Source organism: Microcaecilia unicolor, chromosome 4 (genome assembly GCF_901765095.1).
Source record: "Microcaecilia unicolor chromosome 4, aMicUni1.1, whole genome shotgun sequence".
NCBI classification, from domain to species: domain Eukaryota; kingdom Metazoa; phylum Chordata; class Amphibia; order Gymnophiona; family Siphonopidae; genus Microcaecilia; species Microcaecilia unicolor.
Genome location: NC_044034.1, coordinates 119653324 through 119679125, shown reverse-complemented (window position 1 = coordinate 119679125; position 25802 = coordinate 119653324). Strand labels below are relative to the sequence as shown.

Below are 25802 nucleotides of genomic sequence, written 5' to 3'. Positions count from 1 at the left end.
ATAAACCATAAAGCTGTATGTCTCTGTTGATCACCCTCCCCTCACCTACCCACACCCATCCTGTTAGAATATCAATGATATGCTTTGATGTCCCCATGCTTACCTCCGACCCACCCCCATCCTCCCACCCTGTCAGACTGTCATAGTAATGCTTGAATGTTTTCACTTATATACACTGTCAGCTAGCACATTTGCTTATTTCCGATCTGACGAAGAAGGGCAACCTTCGAAAGCTAATCAAGAAATGTATTAAGTTATGTCCAATAAAAAAGGTATCATCTTATCCATGTTTTATTTTGTTTGATTTCTATTGATAACCTTACCGTGGATTAAAAACTGGTTGAAAGATAGGAAACAGAGAGTAGGACTAAAAGGTCAATATTCGCAATGGAGAAGGGTAGTTAGCGGGGTCCCTCAGGGATCGGTGCTGGGACCTCTGCTTTTTAACATATTCATAAATGACCTAGAGATGGGGGTAACTAGTGAGGTAATCAAATTTGCCGATGACACAAAGTTATTGTAATCAAATCGCAGGAAGATTGTGAAAAACTACAAGAGGACCTTACGAGACTGGGCATCTAAATGGCAGGTGACGTTTAATGTGAACAAGTGCAAAGTGGTGCATGTGGGAAAGAGAAACCCAAACTATAACTACGTCATGCAAGGTTCAGCATTGGGAGTCACGGACCGAGAAAGGGATCTAGGTGTCCTTGTTGATGATACGTTGAAAACTTCTGCTCAATGTACTGCTGCGACTAAGAAAGCAAATAGAATGTTGGATATCATTAGGAAAGGGATGGAGAACAAAAATAAGGCTATTATTCTGCTGTTGTATTGCTCAATGGTGCGACCGCACCTCGAGTACTGTGTTCAATTCTGGTCGCCGCACCTCAAAAAAGACATAGTGGAATTGGAAAAGGTGCAGAGAAGGGTGACAAAGATGATACAGGGGATGGGACGGCTTCCATATCAGGATAGGCTGAAGAGGCTGGGGCTCTTCAGCTTGGAGAAAAGGCGGCTGAGGGGAGATATGATAGAGGTCTATAAGATAATGAGTTGAATGGAACGGGTCGATGTGGAGCGTCTGTTTACACGTTCCAAAAATACTAGGACAAGGGGGCATGCGATGAAGCTGCAGTGTGGTAAATTTAAAACGAATCGGAGGAAATTTTTCTTCACTCAACGCGTAGTTAAACTCTGGAATTCGCTGCCAGAAAAGGTGGTTAAGGTGGTTAACTTAGCGGACTTCAAAAAAGGGTTGGATGGCTTCCTGGAGGAAAAAGCCATAGAATGTTATTGAATGGATGAGGGAATACAGTATTTCTAGGATGGGCGGGGACAAACTGCTTGTTTTTTTGGCTGCTGTCGGTGACAGGGTGATGGGCTCAATGGACCCTTGGTCTGTCCCAGCATGGCGATGCTTATGTACTTAGTTCTTAACTTGTCATCACAGAAGAGCACAGTGCCCATCTCTCTCACTCCTACATGGAGTTTCTCGTTCACCTTCATACATTCACACAGTTTGGCTGTCTCTCAACTGCAAATAGCTTTTTTGATCCCCATAATCTACTTGTCTTACACATATGGGGCTAGATTCAATATACGGCACCAGTTTTCCTGAAGGTGTCCCTGTTTCCCTGTTGGGAGTGGGGAGTAAGGTGGTGACCTCCTCTAATCCCGCCACTGGAGTGCAGCTGAATCGGAGTGCTTTTCTGAAACCTAGACATCCCAGGTAGCAGGTCTATATGCTGCTCTCAGTCTCCACCTTGTTTACATAGTTATTCATCCCCTTCTGAAATGGGGAATGAAGGTCTATTTTTGGGGGCCAGCCCTAGTCTTGTCTACAACATGCTCAGTCCATTCTCCCTTGGCAATGGAAGTTCTTAGGTTTTAGATATTCATACCTGGTTTGTAAAATCTGGATTTTGACATGTATTCCATATGAACATCTAAATGCTGTTTTATGGATGTCTAAAATACAAATTGTGTTTCTAAAATAAGGGCTGTATTATTATTTACAACTGTTAATACTTTTTGATAGACCTATCTAGTGTTTACGGTGCTTTATGGACACATTATAGGCCTAGATTCAGTAAATGGTGCCCAAATTCACAATGGAGAAGGGTAGTTAGTGGGGTTCCTCAGGGTCTGTGCTAGGACCGCTGCTTTTTAATATATTTATAAATGATTTAGAGATGGGAGTAACTAGCGAGGTAATTAAATTTGCTGATGACACAAACTTATTCAAAGTCGTTAACTCGCGACAGGATTGTGAAAAATTACAGAAGGACCTTACGAGACTGGGAGACTGGGCGGCTAAATGGCAGATGACGTTTAATGTGAGCAAGTGCAAGGTGATGCATGTGGGGAAAAAAGAACCCGAATTATAACTACGTCATGCAAGGTTCCACGTTAGGAGTTACGGACCAAGAAAGGGATCTGGGTGTCGTCGTCGATAATACACTGAAACCTTCTGCTCAGTGTGCTGCTGTGGCTAGGAAAGCGAATAGAATGTTGGGTATTATTAGGAAAGGTATGGAAAACAGGTGTGAGGATGTCATAATGCCGTTATATCGCTCCATGGTGTGACCGCAACTTGAGTATTGTGTTCAATTCTGGTCACCGCATCTCAAGAAAGATATAGCAGAATTGGAAAATGTGCAGTGAAGGGAGACTAAAATGATAGCAGGGATGGGACTACTTCCCTATGAAGAAAGACTAAGGAGGCTAGGGTTTTTCAGCTTGGAGAAGAGACGGCTGAGGGGAGACATGATAGAGGTATATAAAATAATGAGTGGCGTGGAACAGGTGGATGTGAAGTGTCTGTTCACGCTTTCCAAAAATACTAGGACTAGGGGGCATGCGATGAAACTACAGTGTAGTAAATTTAAAACAAATCAGAGAAAATTTTTCTTCACCCAATGCATAATTAAACTCTGGAATTCGTTGCCGGAGAACATGGTGAAGGCGGTTAGCTTGACAGAGTTTAAAAGGGGGTTAGACGGTTTCCTAAAGGACAAGTCCATAAGCCGTTACTAAATGGACTTGGGAATAATCCACAATTCCAGGAATAACATGTATAGAATGTTTGTACGTTTAGGAAGCTCGCCAGGTGCCCTTGGCCTGGATTGGCCGCTGTCGTGGACAGGATGCTGGGCTCAATGGACCCTTGGTCTTTTCCCAGTGTGGCATTACTTATGTACTTAAATGTTGGTGGTGAAAAAAAAATGAGCGCCGAGCACTATTCTATAAAGTGATGCTCCAAGTTGGGCACCATGTATAGAATAGCACTTAGGGCCAGGATCCACACCGTTTTGAGCATGAGGATTTACACCAACTGAAATCTGGTGGAAATCCTCATGCTTAAATTAGGCATGGATCCCCTGAATTCTAGAATACCGTGTGCATCTGTAGTGAACGCTCCTGACCCACTCATGCCCCTACCATGGCCATGCCCCCTTTTCAGTTGCATGCTAAAAACATTACGCACATATCTTTATAGATGAGCATATACATTCAAATTGGTGGCAATTAACACCAATAATTGATTGGTGGAGCCCAATTATTGGTGCTAGTTGGTTAATTACTCAAATTGTGTGCACAAATTAGGCAAACATCCAAACTTGTGTATGCAATTTTGAGTGCCATTTGTAGAGTTTGGGGGATAATGGACATCCCTGCAGCATGGAGCTTAAGATCTAATTAAGACAGACTGACAAGATACATGCTTCCTAATTCTGTAACAGGGCACGCCCATTTGCACATCGACTCGGCATGTAAGTGTACAGAATACTGTCACGCTCTCAGGTACACACATGCTTAAATTGCAGCAAAACACAAGCAATATTCTGTATGGGTGCATGTAAGTGACATAGCAGGTTAATGCATGGGGATGTTCAAATGGGCAGAGCATGGGCGCATCCTTGCCAAATCTGAGTGCCCGCAGTTATACCAGGTCTATGGCCAGTGTAACCGCGGGTGCCTACGTGTCAGGTGTGCCGATAATGGGTTACGCTAGTATTTAATAATGTAATCTAGTTTTGTTCATAAGTCATTTTGAACAATTTTTTTGCTTTCCAAAGTAAACATTTGTACCTAGATGAAAACGAATTGTTTTAATTTTCAAGGACATTTGCTGTTTCATCCCAAGAACCTTTAAGAACTGATTCACTCCCGTCACCCACAAAGGAAAGCAGTAACCGGTAAGGCCTGGAAATGCAAATCTGTATAATTAAAAATGATCAAAGTGCAGGGTGGTATCAGTAATAAGCTAATGTTGCAAACACAAAAGCCAGATTGTTGCAGACATAGCTGCTTGGTACAAGCTTCCAGCTCACACTTGTGAAAGAGAGCATTGTCTCTTAATATCAGTCTGTACCATTGCTGGTTTACAAAGAAATACAGTACTTGAATCTGAAGTCTTATAATATTTTATTTCAATGAAAACAGACAAGTCAGTAGTGTGAAGGGCAATTCAATAACTAGGCACCCATGGTTACACGCCCCTTAGTGCATGTAAATAACAGAAAATTAGCACTTATGTGCATAAACATCCTAAGCATTATTCTGTAAGGGCATGCTTAAGAGCTGTAACGTGTAAGTGCAAGGGGACACACACGTGGTCAGAGAACGGATGAGACAGGAGCGAGACTTCCAGTTACATACATAACTTACAGAACAGCCATACTGGGTCAGACCAATGGTCCATCTAGCCCAGTATCCTACTTCCAACAGTGGCCAATCCAGGTCACAAGTACCTGGTAGAATCCCAATGAGTAGCAACATTCCATGCTACTAATCCCAGGGCAAGCTGTGGCTTCCCCCCATGTCCATCTTAATAACAGATTATTGACTTTTCCTCCAGGAATTTGTCAAAACCTTTTTTAAACCCAGATGTACTAACTGCTTTTACAACATCATCTGGCACCAGTTCCAGAGTTTAACTATTCGTTGAGTGAAAAAATATTTTCTCCTATATGTTTTAGAAATATTACCATGTAACTTCATTGAGTGTTCCCTAGTCTTTGTACTTTTTGAAATAGTAAACAATCGATTCACGTTGACCTGCACCCAGGATTTTGTAGGCCTCTATCATATCCCCCCTCAACCATCTCTTTTCCAAGCTGAAGAGCCTTAACCCCTTTAGCCTTTCCTCATATGAAAGGAGTTCCATTCCCTTTATCATTTTGGTTGCCCTTCCTTGAACCTTTTCTAATTCTGCTATATCTTTTTGAGATACAGCAACCAGAAATGCACACAATACTCAAGGTGAGGTCACAGCATGAGGTGATACAGAGACATTAACCCCTAGATTCTATATAGCATGCCTAGAGATCTGCACCAAAATCCAAGCATATTCTGTAACAATGCACGTAACTAAATTGGCTTAAGCCAATCAGCATTGATAACAGCACTTAACAAGCAATAATAAGCACTAATTGGCAATAATTAGAATTTATATGCACAACATGCTAAGCATTTTCTATAATGCCGTGTGCCTAACTTCTAATGTATGCAGCCGAAAAAGGGCGTGGTTATGGATGGGGAAATGAGAATTTTGTGGGCGTTCCAAAATTTATACTCGTACTTACAGAATATGGGCCAGTGCACCTAAATCTATGTGCCAGGATTTACACCATGTTTTTATTGGTATAAATGGACGCTCATAGTTTTATGCACTGGGATATCAACAAAGCGTATTCTATATACTGCGCCTCAAACTAGGCACTGCCTTTAGAATATGCTTAGGTGGAAGTGTTTTCCTCATGGATATTTTAGGCGCCATATATAAAATTCTCTCCCCCCCCCCCCCCCATATTCTTTGTCTTATTTTCTATCCTGCTGCATTTATGCGCCTGCACTTGCACCAGGTCTATGGCTGATGTGACTGTGGGCACCTAAATGTAAGGTGCACTGATGCTGGGTTATACCAGTGTTCTATAATAGAATCTGGGCACCCAGTTGCTGTATTAGAAAAGGCCCTCACCAACCAGGAGATGCCCATAGTTTGTAAAGGTGGATTTAAGTTATCAACCTTGAGTGCTATAGTTTTCCCTGATATGACTGTCCATCTGAAGGAAATTTAGAAAGAAGGAGAGAATGAGAGAGTAACAGTGGGAGGAATATTCAAAATGAGTTAACCGGCATGATTAATTCATGGGCATCGTGGCTAACCCAGATATTCAGTGGCATTTACCCTGAAAGCGCCGCTGAATATCTGAGCAGACGTCTGTGGCATTATCTGGATAGTGCTGGGCTGGTTTGTGGGCGGAGTTTGGGCACAGCCTGGGATTTACATGGTTAGCAGTAATATTCAGGCTGCTAATCAGGTAAGTGCTTGGAGATAGCAAAAAGGCTGTCCTAACTATATCTGGCACTTATCCATATACTGGACTAAATATCACCAGGGCATTGATAAGTTCCAGTAACTAGGTTACACCTGGATCTTCAGTGTCAGTAACCAGATAGGGTCCAGCATTGGATATCCAGTTCTAATTTTGCCACCAGGGCCAAGCGTTTCAGACTCAGTATGGCTCAATGTGACATAACTGGTGTGTAAATGCTAGTGTGTACTTTATAGAATGACCCCTATAAAGCATGTTTTACACATGGAAAATAGCTCTTATAAAATTGCCTGGATATATATGTGTGTAAGCTGTAGGTGCACTGACTAGGCATAGTTTGGGCAGACATAACACAGTGGAGGTGACAATTGCTGTCAGCACCGTTACTGGCACTGTAGCAGGGCAGTTCTTGTATTTGAACACTAATTTGTTGTGTTCTTTATTCTGACGTATATTATCTGGATGCTTGCATTGTTTCTCAAGAGAACAAACTCTTTTATCCATGGGGCAAACGTTTTAAGATCGCTGAGGAAGGCCTATTGAGCAGAAACACAGCCCGTGTCGAGTTGATGTGTTTCCTTGAAGACACTGATTAAAGAATTGTGGTGCACCATTGACTCTGTGTCGCCTCCACTGTGTTGTGTCTCCATTGCGAAGTGTGGAGTTTGTTCTGTTTTTTATGGTTTATAATTTGGGCAGAGACAGGGTGGAGTTGCAACGTGCAGATGCACAGAGTGTATGCACACACACTTGCCTCAGAGGAGGTATAAATTTGTGCACTCCTGGGGGGCTGTTTTAGGAATCTATTTTACGAAGGCATGTAGGTGCTGTGCTGCCTTTTAAAAATAGATCCTACATCAAAACTGTAAATAATTAACAAATATATATATTTTTTGGTTAGGACCATCAACACCAGCTAGTTCTCTGGTAAATGCAGCTTTATAAGAGCTCATTCAGTATTTTCTTCATTGGCCTAATTCTCAGAACTTATTTCAAATGTGCACAATTCAAATTCCATCCAAAGCAAAACATCCCCCCCCCCAAAAAAAAAAATAAATAAAACCCAAAAAAACTGAAACTATTTTAAAAACCACTTTTTACATATATTCTGTTACTTATCCAGGGATCTGTTCTCACAGGACCTGACACAGTTGCGTTTCAAGCCAAGTGCTCTGTTTCGGGATGATTCCTCATAAATCCACTGTAGCAGAGCATCAGTTAACCTAGTCTTTAATAAAAGAATTACTTTTAGTGTATATTCCATCAAGCTTTCTCTTTCTTCACTACTCTGCAAAAAATAAAAATATGGCATCAAGACATCCTTTGTTCAGCACCAATCAGAAACAAGCAGGGAAAATTTCCAATCACACTTCATCTCTAGTCCAATAATGCTGAACCATAGAGAGCATTACTGGATTTACAATTTGGGGACTGTCTAGCTGGCTGGCTAAAATAAGTATTTTGAATGGCTGTTATGAACCTGATACTCATATGCTGGACTGTGACTGGACATGTTCACAGCTTGTTTCTGATTGGTGCTGATCAAAAGATGTCTTTGATGCCATGTTTTTATTTTTTGTAGAGTGGTGATGAAGGAGAAAGGTTGATAGCATATATCTGATGAAAGCAATTCTTTTTTGAAAGGTTGGCCATCTATTGCTGGGTTAGCTGATATGCCAGGAATCCCCTCTAAAGCAGAGCATTTGGCTCCAAAGATGATCATATTGGGTCTTGTGAGAGAAAATCTATGGATCCACGATAAAAGTAGAAGACCCCCTAGTTCTATAAAAGTTGCCAAAAATTGTGCATGCAAATTTGGGTGTGCCCAATTTACGCACACAATTTAGTTGAATAATTTGGCTTTTAAACAATTAATTTTACAAGGACAAGCAGGCTTATAGATTCTCACAAGTGGGTGACACCGATTCGTGTCGCCTGGTCTTGGACTTATGAATAGCTTCACCACGCATGTGTGAGTGCCTTCCCACCCACCACGAGAATGTGGTCTCCTCAGTTCTTTTTCTACCGCGGTGAGGAAAAGGAGTGGGGTTTTTACCATCTTCTCACTTTCGCTCGATCCAAAGAGCTTTTTTGTGCCTTTTGGCGATTTTTTTCATCCTTTAATGTGTTCCCATTTGTGGAACCCCTTTTTTTTTTAACCTTTTCCTTTAGCTTCTAGTTTATTTTGCCCGGTTTTAAATTTCTTTTTCTTTTTTGTTGTCACTTGGCTGCTTTTAGGCCTTGACTTTGTCCGGGATTTTTCACTTCAGTTTTGCCGTGCCTTGCTCCTTTTTCAGGCACCATCACTTTGTTTAATTTAGCCATGGAAGTTTTTCCTTCCATGTCCACGTAGGTTTCCAGTGGCTTTAAGTGCTGTACCCGGTGCAATAGCACACACCCTATATTCCTACTGAAACTGGTTTTGGAGTTCCATCTGAACCAGTCGATTGTCTTGCCAACATTCTTTTCCTGACCTCATACCCATCCTGGCGAAAGCACCTTACACACCTTAGATTGCAAGCAAGCATTGGCCTACTACATGGAACAGTCAAGGCCCCACAGACAGTCTGTACAACTGTTTTTTTTTTTTTTTTATCCCAACAGGATGGGGGTCACCTTTGGGAAATGCACCATTTCTAATTGGCTGACAGATTGAATTTCCTTCACTTATGCCCAGACTGGGCTGGCCCTAGAGGTTTATGTCACGGCTCACAATGTCAAGAGCCATGGCTGTGTCGATAGCCCAGTTGAGGTCAGCCTCCATTGAAGAAATTTGCAAGGCTGCAATGTGGTCTTCAGTCCACACATTCACATCACACTATTGCCTTTAACTGGATACCTGACAAGACAGTCAGTTCAGGCATACAGTGTTGCAGAATCTGTTTGGGGTCTAGAATCAAACTCCACCCTCCTAGGCCCATTTTATTTTGTTCCAGGCTGCACTCTCATTCAGATTGGATATAGTTTCAGATTAATCTATGTGATGTCCTCGCTATTGCGAGGCCCAATTGACCAGTGTTTGTTGTTTTTGGTTTGCCTGGATGCTAGGGATTCCCCACTTGTGAGAACCTATAAGTCTGCTTGTCCTCTGAGAAAGTGAAGATACTAACCTGTAGCAGGCATTCTCAGAGGACAGCAGGCTTTATATTCTCAGAATCCCTCCCACCTCCCCTTGGAGTTGTCTCCTTTCTTATTTTTACTTTTTGCTGTAGTATAAAACTGAGGAGACCGTGTTCTCGCAGCAGGCGGGAAGGCATTTGTGCTTGCGTTGTGGAGTGTCTTGCGTTCCACAAAGCTCTACTTCTAGTATTCATAAATACCGGACCAGGAGTTGCAGGACTTGTGAATAGCACTTGTGAGAATATAAAGCCTGCTGTCCTCGGAGAATATCTGCTACAGGTAAGTATCTTAGTTTTACTGGAACTCATTATATTTAATTGGAATACATGCGAAGGTTCAAAAGGGGTGTGTGGAAATAGGAGAGTCATGAGCAGAACGTGGGTCTTCCTAGCATTTATACACGCTGTTATAAAATAAGGGGGGGGGGGTATACGCACCTAATTTAGGTGCATACATTTGCACCATGTTTCAGTTGGTGCAGATGGCCATGCCTAAAGTTAGGCATGATTCCCAGGTATAAGTGCTACTCTATTAACCGTGCTGGCTTATAGAATAGCGCTTTTTCAGCGCTGATTTTTTTAGATGCCTTATATAGAATTCACCTCAGAATATATATTAAAGTGTTTTTTAAAGTAATTTCATGGGGGGGTTTTGAATAGACTTTAAATTGTGCACATTTGAAATGAGTTTTGAATATTGGATCAGTGATGAAAATGCTGAAGGGTCTTTTTTCTAAGCTTTATTAAATGGTAAAGTTCACCCTAATGCAGCAAAAATGGCCTAACACGGGACGTGCCAAAGTGTCATGCGTTAGTTTTTGTATGAGCGTGCACTAACCACGCGGTAAATATTTTTTGCATTGTTTTTTAGGGGGCATGTCGGGTAGAGAGTGGGCGTTACTGTGCTAACCATTTAGTGCTCCCACATTACCGCATTCTAAGTGGTTAGCAGACGGCTAATGCGGGAGCCCTTACTTTCTACAAAAGTGGTAGTGGTAAGAGCTCACACGGTAATTTTTTTAAGTGGCTGCATGGTAGTGGTAACAGTGCATGGCCATGAATGAAATAGATTGGCAATCAGGATTTTTTACAGCCACAGTTAAAATGGCCATAGCATGCGTGAAGGACACATGTAAGGGTGTGGAAAGGCCATTTGTTATTGCAGCATAATAAAAAGACCCCTGAGTGAGCTCTTATAAAGCTGCAGTAAGCAGAGAATGATATAGGTGGTGTTGATGGTCCTAACAAACATTTTTTATTATTTATTATTTAAGTATTTTCTGGGGCTGCTTTTTTTTTTTTTTTCATTTACCTTCACCTTTGGGAACTTTTTGAGTAACTTTTATAAAATAGGCACATTTTGAGAAATTTTGGGGTCCTTTTACTAAGGCACGCTAACGATTAGCATGTGCTAAATGCTAAAACACCAATTATATTCCTGTGGGCGTCAGTATTAGCATGCGCTAAATCTGATGCGTCTTAGTAAAAGGACCCCTTTACAGGCACTCTGTTATAAAATTACCCCCCCCCCCCCCATACACACACAATGTGCAAATTAAAATAGCAACTGTAGAGATTTGTTGACAGGAGAAAAGGCTACCTCAATGTGAATATCAGTTTTAATCAGTGTATGTTATAACGGCAGCATTTTTTTACACCTATCTTGTTTTAGCACTAACACCATTCTGCTATACCAGGAGGTATAAGTTTAAAGCACTTAAACTTACAAAGTTACATAGTAGCCAGTGGAACTTTGGAAGTCTAAGGGCTCCTTTTACAAAGGTGCGCTGAAACCTGCGGTAGTGTAGGCGCGGGTTTTGGGTGCGCGCAGAATTATTTTTTCAGCGCACCTACAAAAAATGTCTTTTTTTTTTTTTTGCCGAAAATGGACATGCGTCAAAATCGAAATTGCCTCTCGTCCATTTTGGGTCTGAGACCTTACCGCCAGCCATAGACCTAGCGGTAAAGAATTTGGGGGGTAATGATCTACACGCATCAGATGTCACTTGGCGCGCGTCCAAAAATAAAAAAATATTTTTCAGACACACGCTAAAAATGAAATTACCGCAAGAGCCACGTGGTAGTCGGGTGGTAAGTCCATTTTGGCATGCGTTGGGCGTGTGTAGGCACCTACGTGGCTTAGTAAAAGGGGCCCTAAGTGCTTTGAAATTGAGCCCTCGGGTGACTCAAATTATGGTCAAGCCTGGAGGTTCTATTTTGAAAAGTACATATCAGAAGGCAGTAACTGCAGCTTACAGTTTTCACTCTTTTCTCTCCCAAACCTATCGTCTTGGATGATGTCAAACAGAAGAAGCATGACTGAGAGAAAGATGAGGTAACATTTTGGTTTACACTGTTGTAAATAATGGCCACTATGGAGGAGAAAGCTCTCCAAAATCCAGACAGTGGTAGACCCATATGACATGTTTATATTTACTGGGACAATATTCACTTTCAGCCATAGGGACCCTTTTACCAAACTGTGGTAAAAAGTGCCCTTAGCACACACTTACATGGGCGTTTCTTGCGCACTGAAGCCATTTTTACCACAGCAGTAAAATGGGCAAAAATCATATTTTCTGTATTAATTGCTATGCACTAATTTTCACATTAATGTGTGAGACCCTAATGCCACCTATTTTGTAGACAATAAGGACTCAAGCACTAACCTCATGCTAATTGGTAGTATATGGCAATGTAGCTGCGCTAACTGATTAGCACATAACATGCATACTTTCTGTCACTGATCCACCACAGAGCTAAAAAATTAATGTTTTTTCACAGGAAGCACACACAGAGTGAAACATTATCTCGGGGCACCTGAGCACACCCCACAATAAGCACTTTTTTGCTGTGGTAAGCACACGCTAGTGCTTACTATACCTTATAAAAGGGCCCCATAGATTTTTAAATCTTATATGTATGTAGTATCAGCTGAAATATGCCTGAACAACCTGATACTATCCATAGATGAAAAGGACAGAGGGAGGGCAGAGCAATGGGAGAACAAAAAATTATCAAGCCTAAACCAAATGGATAGCACAGTAACTGCATTGTACATACTTCTACTACTACTACTTATCATTTCTATAGCACTACTAGACGTACCCAGCACTATACACTGAACATGTAAGAGACAGTCCCTGCTCGACAGAGCTTACAATCTAGCCAAGACAGAAAAAAACAGGACAAATAAGGGATAAGGGAATTACTTACGGTGGGAATTATAAAACAGACATGGGCACTGAACAAGTGAATAGGAATTAGGAATTAAAAGCTGCCTCAAAAAGGTGGACTTTTAGCCTAGATTTGAAGACGGCCAGAGCTGGAGCTTGATGTACTGATTCAGGAAGACTATTCCAGGCATATGGTGCAGTCAGATAAAAGGGAGTCTGGAGTTGCAAGTGAAGGAGAAGGGTGCGGATAAGAGAGATTTACCCAATGAACAGAGTTTCCGGGGAGGAGTGTAGAGAGAGATAAGAGTGGAGAGATACTGAAGAGCTGCAGAGTGCCTTGTTTAAATTAGTTAAGACACCATGACAGCTGGAGTAGCTTTTTAAGTGATCTTATATGTATGAGGACTTCACTCTCCCTACATGGGAATCTGGTTTTATTTATTTACTTATGTACAGTAGCTTGATATACCGCCTTAACTAACATGTAGACCTAGGTGATTTACAATCTAAAATAACAGCAAAAAAATAATAGGAAAAAAGAAGAAAGGAACTACAATATTCTGATAGGGAAGTAAAAAAAGGGAAAAGGGCATGCGGTAAAACTGAAACCAGCACACATCCAAAACTGGCCTGAGTCCTTAACACCATCCTTGATCTAGTGGTAAGGGCTCACATGCTACAATTACGGTGACCAGTTGGCATGCGCCAACTGCCGATTACTACCAGGAATAGGGTTACCATATGGCTCCAGAAAAAGGAGGACAGATTGAGCCAGCCGGGTTTTACTTCCATTGCTTTCCATTGAAAGCAATGGAAGTAAAACCCGGCCGGCTCAATTACTTCCATTGAAAGCAATAGAAGTAAAACCCGGCTGGCTCAATCCGTCCTCCTTTTTCTGGAGCCATATGGTAACCCTAACCAGGAACGACACGTGTGGGAGGATATCTTATCTAATAAAAAGCACATCCAAAGTTCTGAAGCTGCCAGCAATGCAGTGAAGCCTGAAGCCCTGAAGTGTTCATTGCCTTCGTAATAGCTCCGCCCTCCACTCGCTAGCCCCGCCCTCGGAGCACAGCTGATCACCAGAAACTTGCTCGCTCTGTTCCGCCCTTCCGCCCCTCGCTGACAAAGCCACGCCCTTGGAGCACTGCCATCCTCTCAGCCATCCACTCGCTAAACCCGCCCTTGAAGCACAGCTGATTACAACATAGTTGCTCGCTGTGTTCCGCCCTCCCGTGCCTCACTGTAAAAGCCCCGCCCTCGGAGCCCTGCCTTCCGCTGAACCCTCCACTCGCTAGCACCACCCTCGGAGCACAGCTGATCACCACAAACTTGCTCCCACTCTTCCGCACTCCCGCCCCTCGCTGTCCAAGCCCCGCCATCGGAGCCCTTCCGACCTCTGAGCCCTCCACTCGCTAAACCCGCCCTCGGAGCACAGCTGATCAAAACAAAGATGCTCACGCTGCTCCGCCCCTCGAGCCGTGTCACTCACTCAGTCCCTCGCGCAAACAGAAAAACCCCGCCCAAATCTGACAGTTACATTTGTTTCTGGGTGCCGTCAGACATTAATGACAGAAAACAAATACCTTGCTAGCGCCCGTTTCATTGTGTTAAGAAACGGGCCTTTTTTACTAGTAAATAAATAAATCATCCAGGTGTTATGGGCGCACGTGAAATCTAAAATTACTGCCAGGGGGCATGGTAACCTGGTGGTAGTCTTGTTAAGGCGTGCACTGCAGGCGCGTAGCACCTAATGCGCCTTTGTAAAAGGGCCTCACAGTGTCTTATGGATTCTAAACTAACTTGTTTGGGATTCGGCAAAACTAAACGGTAATCATTGAGTTATCATAAGAAACGTATGGGATCGTAAGATTGGCCAAATAGTCAGGAAATCTCAGCTGGAAAGTTTATGGCTGACTCTTTGCTCTGTGAGAAGCCAATGGTATTTCTGAAGCAAGGGTGAAACATGGTCTGTTCTTTTAGCATGGCAAAGAAGCTCGATTGCAGCATTTTGCAATGCTTGAAAGCACTTTACAGAGTAACGAGGGGATCGCAAATGAATTATGTTACAGTAGTTGATTCTGTCAACCAATAGAGAGAGGATGAGCAAGTGAAATGTATCATGACCCAAATAACTTCTAACTAACCAGAGCTGACGGCAAAAAAAGAAACCTGATTTGCATAATTGAGAAATCTGTGTAAAGAATGTGAGTTGTGAGTCCAGAATAATGCCCAAATATCTAAGGGAGTCAGCTAGAGTGATAGAGGTACCAAGGAGACTTAAAGGAGTGTTTGGAGTTGCACAACCTCTGGAGAACCAATGTGTAATCTTCTTTTCTTTATTTAAAATCAGTCTATGATTTGTTAGTTGAAATTGCATCTTTTGCATCTGTAATTGCTGTTGCTTAAGAACTTTCCCAGTTGTATAGGGCACTGTGCTCTTTTTTACGGATGCCAACAAAAACCTGTGATAGTAGCCCATTTCAGGATGATTACTTTATAGTGTCTCCTGGGGCTGGTGAGGTTTTATTTATTTATTTAATTCTATTAGCTTGTTACAAGGTGCCAACATCCATGCACATATTTTTTGATATTTATTGTTTCGATTATTTGCTACCATTTTGTGTTTTGTTCTTTGGGATTACAGATACTCACTGTCACCACCAGGTATCGCTCATATGTCACCAGGTCCTGCTCCTCCCCCTTCAGCTGCCGTTATTTTCCACTAGGTCCCGCTTGTCCCTCCTTTGGATGCTGCTGCTCCCGTGCTATGTCTTGGCTCTAGTTACCTCATAGCGTTCAAAGTCTACTTTAGCATTTGGAAAATAACAAACCAAAACAAACAACTCTGACTTGTGTTGAACTTTTCCTTCTTCCTGGTCTTTATTCCATAACAGTTGTGGCCTTTGAACATTAAAGAAGACTACAGCCCATGTCTCTCGTTAATCCAAACAAAACTACAAGCTTAATTCAGCAAATAGTCCAGACTACCAGAGGAATGGCTTAATGTCCCAAGAAATACAGTTCCTTAAAACAAAAGTACAAATCCAAGCAGATGCACCTTCTTCCAGTTTTAGTGCCAGGGCTGCTTCTCCCTATTGACTTGAAGGTTCTTGGAGTCTGGACACACTCTCCCTGATTCAGGGTGTGTCTGCAAACAGTTGAGCTGCTTTAACCTCCCAGCAGCTCCTGGTAAGGCTCCATCTCTTTCTCCCTGTCTTTTCCCTCCTCTGGGACATTTAAACAGTAAACATTAGAGGCCTAGCCTATTTTCCCTCCAGGTATGTCTTCTCACACAATGGACTGCCTGCTCCTCTCTGCAGTCCCCTTGAGAAGTCTTGCCCATCCCCCCAGTCTTTCCTTTTCCTTCAGCAGTCCCCCTGAGAGGTCTTTCCCATCCTCCCAGTCCTTCCTCTTCCTTCAGCAGTCCCCCTGAGAGGTCTTGCCCAATCCCCCAGTCTTTCCTCTTCCACTGGGAAAACTTGTAAACAGGAGACCTATTAGAGAACCTGGGCTACTTCCCTTCCAGGCAGGTCTCTATACATCCTGGCCTGTCTGCTCCTTTCAGCAGTTCCCCTGAGAGGTCTTGACCTTCCCTCCCAGTCTTTTCTCCTTCAACAGGAACCTGTAACCCCCTGAGCTGCTTTCACCTTTTAGCAGTGCTCTGAAAAGCTCAGTCCCTCCCCCAGTCTTCTTCCCTTCTCACTCATGTCCTTAAAGTTTTCTGTAACAGACTTTACCTCTCTATCAGCCACAACATTGAAAGGAGAGAGGGAGTCTCTCCTTTCTTTTCCCACTGTCCACCTTCACACCAGTCACATACACTGGTTCCTCCCTAATGAGAAACAAGAGGAAAGGCCGAATACATTACTCTACCTTTAGGACAGAGCTACTGTGGAGGATTGCTTAAGGACACGAGGGAACCTTCTTTCCATTTGCCTAGGTTCTCCTCTAAGGGCTGCCTCTGGAACAGGTGCTCTCTTTCCCTGCCATTCCATTTCCTCTCAGCATCCTCTCTTACTTACTTCCCAAGATCTCACCCCTCCCTTCTCTTATTGCATCATTCCTGAGGCCTGACAGCCCTGCCTATTTCCTGTCTGGCAGAATGCACCAAGAACGCCTATACCGACGCCGGGGTTCAGAGGCTGGAACGCAGATGCCGGGACACTGCGGAGGAGAGGGGGAAGAGAGCAGTGTGGCACTGCAGTTGGGAGAGCCTGAGCCAAGAATAGGTGGGCCTACCCAGGCCCTCCCTTAGCTACGCCACTGCAATAGGGACATAACCTGAGACCAGGTAGCAGAGGTGGTTACAGAGGGCAGTCCTTGATTGGAGAGAGAGGTCATACCCTGCTGACCTATCGGAACAAAGATAGTAGGAATAATCAGGAAATGACAGCATGTAGACAAGGAATCAAGTTTGACTGAGAAAGGGAGGAGGCCTTTACAGGAGAATAGGCCACTAATAACGAAGTTGTTGGGTAGACTGGATGGACCGTACAGGTCTTTATCTGCCATCAATTGCTATGAAAATATGTAACTTTATACAAATATTTCATGATATATATCTACATATGAAAAGCTTTCAAATAAATAAATAAGCTGTCAAATAAAAACACACACACGTAGGCAGTCATAAGCATGTGCTATTGTTTTTATATAGAAATGTCTTTATTGTCTTCATAAACAAAAATAAAGGCATATAGCTCAGCACTGAAATCCACAATACAGCACTGCAAATAACAAAGCAAGCTCCGGAGCACTGACATATTTTGAATATAACCCTCCCCCCCCCCCCCCCCGATTTCCTCCTAATAGAGAGAATGCAAAACCTAGGAGGCTTGATAAAACAATATAAACCTCATGTTTGCTATTGTTTTTAATAGCGATTGCTATTGTTTTGGTGTCATCAATATGGTGGCAAGCTCTGCCCACTGCCTTCAGCCCAGATAATGTGCCAGATTGGCTCATGCCGTTTCCTGTCATTAAACCTCCTTGGGAGTCCTGCAGATCTTGCCTGTCCCTAACTATTGAAAATGTGATAGTGAAACAGCACCCCCCACTGGCAGGACTGTAAGTGGAGGACTGCCACTCAGAACAGCATTTTTCAACCAGTGTACCGTGGCACATTGGTGTGCCGCAGCTGGTCCATAAGTGTGTCACAGGAGTTGAGGGTCATTTATTAGTAGGGCCAGCTTAATTTGTGCACAAAAAGAATGTACCTTTCAAAAGTTTCTTTGTCTCTAGTTGTCGGTGCCAGCGAGCAGTGATTCATACAGCCTGCTTGTGCCAACTCTGGAGCTTTCTCTCTGCTGTAACTTCCTTCTTCCACATAAGTAGGAAATTACATCAAAGAGAAGGCTTCAGGGTTGGCATGAACAGCTGGAGACAAAACTCTTAAAAGTTAGACGTGGGGGGGGGGGGGGGTCAAAGACAAGGGAAGATGCCTGGTTGCTGGCTAGAGAGGGAACAAATGGGAGAGATCATATTGAACTATTTGCGAGGATGGTGGAGGGAATGGTGGGGGGGGGGGGGGGGGGAGAGAAGGTAAATGCTGGACTATTTGGTGGGAGGAGAAAGTTAAATTCTGGACCATGTGTGGGGGGGTCAAAGACAAGGGAAGATGCCTGGTCGCTGGCTGGAGAGGGAAGAAATGGGAGAGATACTGAACTATTTGCGAGGATGGTGGCATAGGAACCAACGTTTCAAAATTATTGGTGGTGTTAAGTCCAGTGGAAATAACCCTTCCTTGGACACATACAAGGAAATTTCTCAATATTGGAGGTGCTCAAGCACCCACAGCACCCACAGAGTTGGCTCCTATGGATGGTGGAGGGGGGAGGAAGAGAAGGTAAATGCTGGACTATTTGGTGGGAGGTGAAAGTTAAATTCTGGACCATGTGTGGGGTGCAGATAGGGGGGGGGGGGGTAGAAGGTAAAATACTGCACCATTTGTGCAGGTGTGCCTTGACAATTTTAGCACTATGTAAGCGTGCCGTGAGACTAAAAAGGTTGAAAATCTCTGCCACCATCCTCTGTGTCCCTGTATTGGACAGTGCTATCATTGATTAAATATTTTTTATGTCACCTCAGAATAAACCCACTAAAAGAAAGTCCTTTAGTTCTCATTCTTGCTCATCTTTCTTCCTTTGAAGTTTGAATAAGTTGGAACCCAAATAATATTGCATGTAGTAGTTTGGTGAAGAATTATTTTTCATTGAGCTTATGCTGAAGTGTGAAGTGAGATCTATTTAAGACTTCTGATTTTCAGTTATAACCAGAAACCCTCGATAAAACATCCCTCCCTCAATAAGGAATTGGGGTTTTCATATACAATCTAAAACCCCCAAATATTTTCCTTCCTGCCACTATCTGATGATGTCATCTAGTTGCTGCTGTCATGGACAGATGACATCTTTGGAGCAGGGCCTATTTTTCCTGCTAAGTGGCCACGGAGGGAGGAAACATTGACCGGCTGCATGTGCCCAGGGACAAGGAGGAGGTAGAAATGATGGAAGCTGTATAGGACCCAAAATGAAGAGGATGAGGTGATGACAGCAGCAGCAGAGGCTACACTTTCTTTGTCATCTGGGCACCAGGGAGGAAGTGTGTTCAGTATGTCCAAGATTTTATTTAAGTACAGAGTTTTCCCCGCAGCCCAGAACAGCTGGTCTGAACAATTCTATAACTCTCTAGGACTTGCAGGAATCAGCTAAATTCTTTTTTTCATCTCTGCAGCATGGCATTGCTGGTTGAAGCGTGGGCTGGCCCTGCTGCTTCCTTTGTTTAACTGATGCGCCTTGTTCTCTCCAGGAAGGGAGTAGGGGTGGGGGAAGAGAGAGAGTGTGCCAGGAATGATGAGGACAGAGAGAGAGAGAGAGAGAGAGAGAGAGAGAGAGAGAGAATGTGAATGTTGGGATGATGAGGGGGACTGAGACATTGTGCTGGGTATGATGAACAGAATAAAAAATGTGTACCAGTTTAACATTTACAAAATAAAAGGCATGTATACAATCCATCTAAAAACATTCCTAAAATTTAATCTTGCATCATGAAACCAGCAACATACACACATTTTTATTTTCCTCTCATAGCATGTAATTATCTTGAAAATAAACATTTAAATTTACAATTTATAAACCCCTAGAATTAGAAGCCCTAGAGACTAGGGCAACATTTTTCAACCAGTGTGCCATGGCTGGTCTGCAGGTGTGCTTCGGGAGTTGAAGGTCATTTATTAGTAGGGTTAGCGGGAACAGAGTATACCTTTTAAAGATTTTATTGTCTCTAGGGGTTGGTACCAGTGAGCAGCGATTCATATAGCCTGCTTGCGCCAGCCCCAGAGTCTCTTCTCTGATGTAATTTCCTGCTTCCACATAGGCGGTAAGCAGGAAGTTACATCAGAGAAAAGGCTCCAGAGTTGGCATGAGCAGGCTGTATGAATTGATGCTCACTGACGCAGACCGCTAGAGACAAAAAAACATTTAAAAGGTACACGGGAGGGGGGAAAGGGGGAAGGGGTCAAGAGACAAGGGAAGATGTCTGATTGCTGGCTGGAGAGGGAACAGGAGGGAGAGAAGCTGGGCTCTTTGTGAGGGTGGGGGGAAGAGAAGGTAATTGCTGAACTGGACCATGTGTGGGGGGTGCAGGTGGTGGGGAGAAGAAGGTACAATTCTGGCCCATGGGTTGGTATGGGGGTAGCATAGAAGGTAAAATGCTGAGCCATTTGTGGGGGTGTGCGTTGACAATTTTAGCACCATGCAAGTGTGCCATGAGACAAAAAAGGTTGAAAATCTCTGGTCTACGGCCTAGATATACTACATGGCACCAGTGACATCACTAACAAACAAAATGACGCTTCTCATTAACTGAATTGTGTATCAGTGTTAAATAGAAGTGACTTGTTTTTAGCTGAATTCCTTAGGGTTACCTCTATTGCTTTCTTCAACTCATATGACTATATTCAGCTCTCCCTTAACATCTTTAGCAGTATAATAGCTTTTTGTTTCATGATTTTAACTATTGTAACTACAGCTGGTGATGAATGAGTGCTAAGATAGTGACTGTTCTTGTTTTCATTCACAGGATCCAAGATTTGGATAATCTTATTGAAGTATCAAACTCTACAGGGAAAAATGACCAAAGGTATGGATTACTCATGCTCCTTCACCCACCTCATTTTCTTCTTTCTTATGATTTTTTTTCTCTCTTATTAAAAGATAATGTTAAAGTTCATACATTGATTTAAGTTCAAAGAAAAAGAAGGCAGAAGTAAGCACGATTTATTTTGTGTATTTTAGTAGTATTTACTAATCATGTTCCTGTACCGAGTTGAGGGATAGTGTTTTTTCATTAGAGACACCATAATCAGAAATGTTTAGGTTAATATTCAGCAGCGGAAGTGGGCATTTTTTTTAAATCGCCAACTACAGTATTTACAATATATATATATATTTTTACTGATGCTATATGGATAGTAGTCAGTGCTGAATTTATGTAGACAGAGTTTGCTGGTGCCCACTGTATGGATAGTGGAGGGGAGTGGGAAATTCTACAAATAATTGGAACTAAGCCCTATTCTATAAAGGGTGCTCCAAACCGAGTGCTCTCTAGAGAATAATACTTATAGCAGATTCCCACATCTAAAGTTGAGTGCCAAAATTTACACCAGCTGAAACCTGGTGCAAATGCTGGTGCCTGACACATGGCATTTCAGCATGTAAGTGGTGCTATTCTATAAAAGTATGTGCAGATTGTCAGAAAGCCCTGACCCACCCATGCCCCTCCCCTGGTCACACCCCCTGTTGAGTTGTGTACTATGAGATTTAAGCACACAGGGTCATAGAATAGTGCACAAGCAGAGGCATGCACAAATCAAAATTAGTGCCAATTAAGTGCAATTATTGATAAGGTCCATTAATTCATACTTGATAGCTCATTAACTAATTTAGTTGCAAGTACATCTTGGCTCCATGCCTAAATTTCAGCACCTTATATAGAATCCAATATTAACTCCTCTCAAATTGGTGTAAATCACTGTTCTCTCTAAACCTGAGTGGATGTCCTCCAACTGCATTGCTACCAATAGGGGGCGGTGCTTCAATATTATGTTTTCAATCACTAGGGAAAAGTAGGTTCCCTAGAGTCCTGCAGAACTTGCCTGTCTCTCACTATTGAAAATGTGATGGTGAAACAGCACCCTTCACTGGCAGGACTGTTGGTGGAGGACTTCCGCTCAGCTTAGAGGGAACAGTGGTGTAAATGTATGCGAATTCACTGTCGCCACGATTTCTGCTGTTTTTGTTCTGCTATTTTATAAAGACATGTAGATGTCTATGCATCTTGATAAATTGAGCTATAATAGGTGACTGCTTGCCCTGACAACCTAGAAAACCTTCTATAAAACTGCCCTCATAGTGCCTTACTTACATGTTTGGTGGCAGCTGCTAAACAGGCAATTCTGTAAACTGGGTGTTAACATTTACGTGCTCATTACATGTGTAACTGTTTAGCATACTGCTATATATGCATACATACATGCATATATGCCAATATTCCACTAAGCACTATTCTATAAATACACGCCTATCTTGCTTAGTTCATATTTTGCAAGGAGGGATTACAAATCAGCAGAGTATGTGTGGGATATGTGTTAACCACTTATGCACATAACTTACAAAATACAGTACGTTACACGTGTTGCTGTCTCATTTAAATGCACACATTTACACCAGCTCTATGGCTGTTACAAGTGTAGGTGCCTAAATATTGAGTACGTTGATACCAGTTTACGCTAGTATTATATAATGGAACTTTAAGCCCCTTTTTTAAGGTGCCTAGGCAAATTCCTGGTAGGTGGGAGATGGGGCACATACATTATTTATTTGGAGAGACCAGAACCAAGGCCAACCTTAAGGCTGGAGGGGCATCAGCCCTTCCATCCACACAAGAATCCAGACCACACCATGAAGTAACTTAAAACTGGAACTTTATTGTACTGTGAATTGATGAAGCACAGGAACATTGAAACCTCAAGAATGCCAACCTATATACACTTGGATATCCATTCCTCCTGCTCACACTTCTTAAACTCAAGGCTACATAGGATAGACTGATGGTATTAAAATAGATGGTGAATATAGTTCGGTGAGATGTTACACTTAGACAAGTTGATGGTTAACACAAATATAATACCTTAACTCTCTGTAGCCCGGTACAGCTAAAGATGTTTCTATATTTTGCTCTTTCCTCCATTCTGCCATGGATGTAGTGTCCCATTGAATGGAGTATGGGCTGCCTTGATGATATGACTAAACATCCTGAGACTCCTGTTTAGTCTGTCCCTTAACAGACTAAAAGTTCAAAAAGGGGGCACAGAAATGAGAGGGTCATAGGCAGAACTGGGGCGTTCCTAACATTTACGTGCATTGTTATAGAATGAAGAGAGATACATACCTAATTTAGGCATGTACATTTGAACCATGTTTCAGCTGGTGCAAATGGCTGCGCCTCAAGTTAGCCACGATTCTCTGGCATAAGCACTACTCTACGAACCTCACTTAACTTTAAGCACAGTTTATAGAATAGCGCTTTTTCAGCACTGATTTTGTTGGTAACATATATAAAATTCACTCCTAATGGCAATTGCACACATAGTTGTTATAGAGTACTAGCATAAATCCATAGTTACACACCTAACTCTAAGTACGAGCACCTACTCTAGCTCAAAGCCTAGTGTAAATGCTCACATCTTACTCTAGGCAGTTAGGCATGTAATTGCTGGTATCCTATAACTGAGTGTTTCCCAAGTTGGTCCTGGAGTAACCCTTGCCAGTCAGGTTTTTAGGATATCCACAATGAATATGCATGGAAGAGATTTGCATATGTCATGGATTCAGGTATGATGAGCCCTTGGCCCACAGCTGGAGCTGAGGCAGACAAGTCACCTGGGCTGGCAGAAGGCAGGAATCAGAACAAGACAGGACTAGGCAAGGCAAAACAAGATTGAGCTGGAAAAAAACAGGACTAGATTAGACCAGGAGACTAGACAAGGCAAGACAGAAGTAACATGGTATAAAAGGGACCTGATTCAGGCGAGGCAAGGAAAGCAAGGCAAAGGGGTTAGAACTGGAACCCAGGCAGGACAAGGCAAGACTCGGAACTAGATTAAAACTGGGACTGGGACTCAGGCAATACAAGGCAAGGCAGAACAAGGCAAAACATGGAACTAGATTAAAACTGGGTCCAGAAAAGGGCAAGGCAAGGACTGGACAAGATGAGACAAGGCAAGGTTAGGCACCACTGGACAAAGCAGACAAGCAAAATAAAAGCTGGATCCAGACAAGGCAAGGAAGCAAGGCAAAGGGCTAGAACTGAACCCAGACAGGAACACAGCAAGACACAGGAACAAGGCTAGAAAAGGTTTCAGATATGGCAAGGCAGGGAAAGAACGGGATCTAGACACAAAAAAGAGCAAGCAAAGCAAAGCAGGATAAGAGCTAGGCAACAGGAACAAATGAAAGCAAGACTATAGACAAGGCAATAGCCAGACTTGGCTTGGTAGGAACAAGACTTGTTTTGGCAGGAACAGGAACCGATTTGTGTCGAAAGATGGGCGTCCTTCTCTTTCGAAAATAAGCCTGATAGATTTGCATTCTTCTTATTAAATTAATCTTGTGTTCTCTGTGAACAGAGAGCTGTGTCATTTAATAGTTTGATTTCATTTTGTTTTCAAGAAATCAAAACCTTGATGATCTCATCAATGTTTCAAATGCTGCAGGAAAAAACAAGAAAGGGTAAGTTTCTTGTAGGGATTTTGGATTTAGTTCAAGCCTTTTCCAGTAGTAGTTCAAGGTGAATTGCATTCAGGAATAGTATGTATTTCCCTGTCCCTTGTGGGCTTACAACTTAAGGGGTCGATATTCAATGCGATTTAACCAGCTAGAAACAGCTCCTGGCTGGTTAAAAATCGTCTATTCAGATTTAACTGCTAATTTTCAGTGGCATTTAACCAGTTAGTGTCGCTGAAAATAACTGGTTAGCAACAAACTAGAAATTGGCTATTTTGGGGGCATTCCAGGGGTGTAGATGGCACTTGACCAGTTAAGTGCTAATATCCAGCACTTAACCAACCAGCATAAATAGGACCACATAGAAGTTAGCCCTGTCTTTATATGGTAATCCATAGCTGGTTAAGTGCTGTATATCACACTTAATGGTTGGCCATGTGCTAGCTGGCTCCAAAAACCTATAAATTGAATGCTGGTGCCCAGACATGGCCAGGCAATGAATTTCTAGGTTTAACGCTGATGGTGGTCAGCAAAACGCTGATCCCCATTGGCTAAATATCAGACTTGTACCTGAAGGATTAAGTGTCTTTCCCAAGATAAAAAGGAGCTGCCGTGGGATTTGAACCTGGCTTCCCTAGTTTTTACAAATCACAAAAAATCAGGAAGAACAAATCCTCAAACCAAGTTAAACCTTAAACTCACTATATGAAACTTGGGTTCAAAATAATTTATCTTTTTTTATTTTTATGTATACACTTTAAAAAAATACTATAAAGTGTTTAAAATTATTTTAAATGTACTCAGACCATACCGTTTACACCCATTATATCCCCAAGAGGAATATGTGGTGGTGTCACAATGGAACCATCATTGCACATATGATGTTCCACCTCCTAATATTTGTGTATGTACATACAGCTGAGCCCAAGTAGATCTTAATCACCGGTGTATGCGTATATCTATAATACATATGTATAGGTCATAAACTACTCACATTAAATACTGTTAGACTTGAGCTCAAACCCCCGCCCATAAATTATGGTGCATTCCATATTACCATCTAATACATGGATAATAAAACATACCAGGCACATTAGAATGTTGAAGGTGAGAATTATTATATAAGATATGCCCTAAGGAAACAGAATCCGCCTGATATTCAGACCACAGGAGATAGCCGAGCTGTCTCCTGCGGTCTGCGCTAAACCTGGATATTCAATGCCAGGCCGTTTCTGGTGACCGACATTGAATATCCGGTTTAACTTTGGCCGGTCCAACTTTAACCGGCCAAGCTGATAATCAGCGCTGGCCGGTTAAAGTCAGACTGGCCAAAGATATTCTACCTATTGTGGCGGCCAAATATGGCCGCCAAACTTG

At 42.5% G+C, this 25802-nt stretch overlaps 1 protein-coding gene across 6 annotated transcripts in view; it reads left to right on the top strand.

Annotated features, from left to right (window-relative positions):
* The window catches only part of LOC115468681 (sciellin-like), a 189761-nt gene that overhangs the window by 111938 nt on the left and 52021 nt on the right, over positions 1-25802 (top strand). For 5 of the 6 annotated variants that reach the window (XM_030200583.1, XM_030200586.1, XM_030200582.1 and 2 more), the window contains 4 exons: positions 4128-4202; positions 11772-11798; positions 20722-20781; positions 24372-24431. In XM_030200583.1, coding sequence (XP_030056443.1) covers positions 4128-4202; positions 11772-11798; positions 20722-20781; positions 24372-24431 — 222 coding nt within the window. The remainder of the gene's footprint in view (positions 1-4127; positions 4203-11771; positions 11799-20721; positions 20782-24371; positions 24432-25802) is intronic. The other variant, XM_030200581.1, reaches the window with a different exon arrangement.